This window comes from Salvia splendens, chromosome 5, assembly GCF_004379255.2.
Source record: "Salvia splendens isolate huo1 chromosome 5, SspV2, whole genome shotgun sequence".
Taxonomy (NCBI): Eukaryota; Viridiplantae; Streptophyta; class Magnoliopsida; order Lamiales; family Lamiaceae; genus Salvia; species Salvia splendens.
The window spans coordinates 11,004,095-11,007,394 of record NC_056036.1 but is presented as its reverse complement, the minus strand read 5'-3'; the positions used below and the strand labels follow the sequence as shown (position 1 = coordinate 11,007,394).

General features: G+C 39.7%; 1 protein-coding gene across 1 annotated transcript; it reads left to right on the top strand.

Annotated features, from left to right (window-relative positions):
• Window positions 1–206: 206 nt before the first annotated feature.
• On the top strand, window positions 207–3,300 carry LOC121802408 (probable protein S-acyltransferase 7). Its single transcript, XM_042202079.1, has 5 exons — window positions 207–676; window positions 1,206–1,388; window positions 2,083–2,373; window positions 2,512–2,745; window positions 2,881–3,300. The coding sequence occupies exons 1-5, from the start codon at window positions 602–604 to the stop codon at window positions 3,205–3,207; spliced, it is 1,110 nt and encodes a 369-aa protein (XP_042058013.1). The 5' UTR covers window positions 207–601; the 3' UTR covers window positions 3,208–3,300.

The following is a 3,300-nucleotide window of genomic DNA, read 5'->3' as shown; positions in this document are numbered from 1 at the left end:
TTATGACGTGGCAGTGCAGTGGGAAGTCTGTATGACATGCCAGGAAGTGTTTTTGAGAATTACGCAGGAAATTCCGCCGGGAATTCCAAGCCACTGCTGATGCTTTAATCTCAAGCAAAAACTGCCCAATTTTGAACCGGTGGAATCCCTAAATTACTTAATAAGTAAAGAACAAAGCAAAGTTGTGTATAAATAAGTTTGGGAAAAAACGAGTAGTCCGTACAAGTATAAAATTAATAAGAGTAGGGCTGTCGTTTTCTCCGATTCCACCTCACCCACACGCAGCGGCGGGGCCGGAATTTGTCATCACATCCCGGCGGCGTTAGGAGTCGTGGTCAAACCCCATAGCCAGTGGAACTTCAACTCGCTGCCCATGGAAGACTTTCCAAGCCGTGTTCAGTTATTTTATTCATAAAATTTGCGCGGTTCCCTTCATTCTTCCCTACTCACTATTTCGCAGCTCAATTCATTATTCGCCCCCATCATTTCCACTCTGTCTTTTTTTTCGTTAGAGGGAGAATATTGCTTGAACAAAGAAGATAGGGTGTAGTTTGTTACAACTGAAAAGCAAGATTCTTTCAGGGAAGAGAGAGAGAGAGAGATGAATACAGTTGGCGGCGCCGATGTGGGCGCGGCGGAGATGGTTCGGAAATACAAGGCGTGGGATGGCAGTAATGTAAATTCGATCGCTTTATGCCTTTTTCTATCTGCCTTTCATTGAAATCAGGGTTTTATCTGCTTTTTGGTAGAGCATTTGTTATTGAATCCGGATTAGTTTGAAATGATTTGATTAGGTTTGAGAATTTGTTGTAGGGGGAGCTTTGATTTAATAAGTCTGTTCTCCCTAAGTTGTTTTGGAGCATCTCTCAATCTTGTTTGAGAATTAGGGAAAGGGAATATTAGTTTGTCACTTTGTTTGAATCTGCTTTTCTTTAGCCATTGGAGGAAGATTATTTAGTCTTGCTTGAAGTTTGTGATGACTAGACTTTCTTCTTATACATTATCAAGAACTTAAGCTCTCATTTAATACTGTTTTAAACTAAGCTTGTGGTTTACTTGACTTTCCTTCAAGTGTATGATTGTGGATACTGCAGAAATGTTGTTGGTTCTACAGTCAAAAAGTCTCAGCTTAATATCCCTCTCGATTAGAACAATGTTGTCAACAAGTGTTTTTAATCTTTCTGAAGCTGGTTTTTCTCTTGCAGAAATTCTGTCTTGGGGGAAGGTTCATTTTTGGGCCTGATGTAAGATCAGTATCTCTGACGGTGTTCCTTATAGTTGCTCCTGCTGCTGTTTTCTGTGTATTTGTTGCAAGGAAACTGATGGATGATTTTTCTGGTGATTGGGGGATTGCAGTTTTAGTTGTATTTATTGTGTCGACTGTATATGTAAGTTCGATTTCCTACCTCAAATCCTACATTTGTCTGGAATGGTTCCACTAGTCCAGCCACTAACTAGTAATATTAGGCTGAATCTTCACACAGTTGTTTATCACGACAGCGGCGATGAATTAAGAACTCTCTATGGCATTTTTCCTTCCTAAATTTTACTCTTTCTTGCAACTACATTATTAAAACCAACTTTTTACTAAGGCCTCAGTGATGCTATATTTATGTTTAGCTTCATTCGATAGAGCACTGGAAAATACTGGTGCAAATTGAAAATCTGTTGAAACTCATTTTTCTTGAACTGCCATGTGTTTCTGACTTGCTGTTAGAGGAGTTTAGGATAAACTAGTTGAAGAAGCTTCCCATGTGACTAAAGAACTAAATTTGGGTGAAGAATGTTGTAAACTATGATCCCTTGCTCGATATTCCATATGAAAATCTTGATACAGGATTCTAGAATTATTGTTGTTATATTCGCAAAGTAAGGTTTACGAAAACAGACCTGCATTCAAACTTAAGAAGATGTTTTATACATAACATAAAAATCACTGTGTTTGGATTATGTATGTATGTCATGTAGAAAGTGAAGTGCATTATGCTCGATTGCATTTTTGAAGTGTGTTTAGTAAGATGATTAAAGTAGGGTTTGCATTCAGAAAAGATAATAATGTGGCAATGTTATGTGCTTTTCCAGATTTTGGTGCTGCTTCTGTTGACTTCTGGAAGGGACCCCGGCATTGTTCCTCGCAATGCTCAACCTCCTGAACCAGAAACAAATAATTTAAGTACGGAATTGGGCTCTGGCCATACGCCTCGCTTGCCTCGTACAAAAGATGTTATAATAAATGGAGCTACTGTGAAAGTCAAATACTGCGACACTTGTATGTTGTACAGGCCTCCACGCTGTTCACATTGTTCGATATGTGACAACTGTGTGGAGCGATTCGATCATCATTGTCCCTGGGTTGGACAATGTATCGGACTGGTAAGCTCCACCATATCTGTTTTATCTTCTTGTTGTAGTAGCTTGTTTTTTATAGTACTCTAAACGTCAATCTATACAAAATGGATCGAGAGATACTATTGAACATTGTTTTTAAACGAATCTTGATTTTGGTTGCAGAGGAATTATCGGTTCTTTTACATGTTTGTCTTCTCGACGACGCTGCTTTGCTTGTACGTTCATGGGTTTTGCTGGGTTTACATTAAAAAGATAATGGACAGTGAGAATTCCTCCATATGGAAAGCTATGGCCAAAACACCTGCCTCCATCGTGCTCATTGTTTACACTTTCCTGGCACTATGGTTCGTAGGCGGGCTCTCAATCTTCCATCTCTACCTCATCACTACAAACCAGGTAACTTGTTCATCGCTGCTCCCTGTGTCTGGCCAACGTACTTTGATTTTTTTTTTATATATATACTCCCCCAACTAACTGCGATCCTTGTAGATTTCATGGTTGATTTTTTACATGGTTCTTTCTTCTCTACAGACGACATATGAGAACTTCAGATACCAATATAGCAGACGTGCGAACCCCTACAACAGAGGAATAGTTGGAAACATTATGGATATATTCTGTAGCAGTATCCCTAAATCGAAGAATGATTTCCGGGCCAAGGTGCAAAAGAAGCAGCCTATGATTCCTTCTCACTCAGTGGGTGATAGTTTTGACAGTACAACCTTGGCAGTTTCCAAGAGGCTGCAAGGGAAGTCAATTTGGGACGAGACGAACGGCAAAGCCCTTGCCATAGGGTCGAACCGGGTAACCCTTTCTAGTAATGGTGAAAGTGTAACAGAATATCAGCAATACTTGTAAAGTCATGTGACTGGGAAGCAAGAACATTGAGCCAAAGAAACTGGCCAGATTTGTGTGCATATACAGTTGTTTCAATAGAATTCGGTTTTGCTA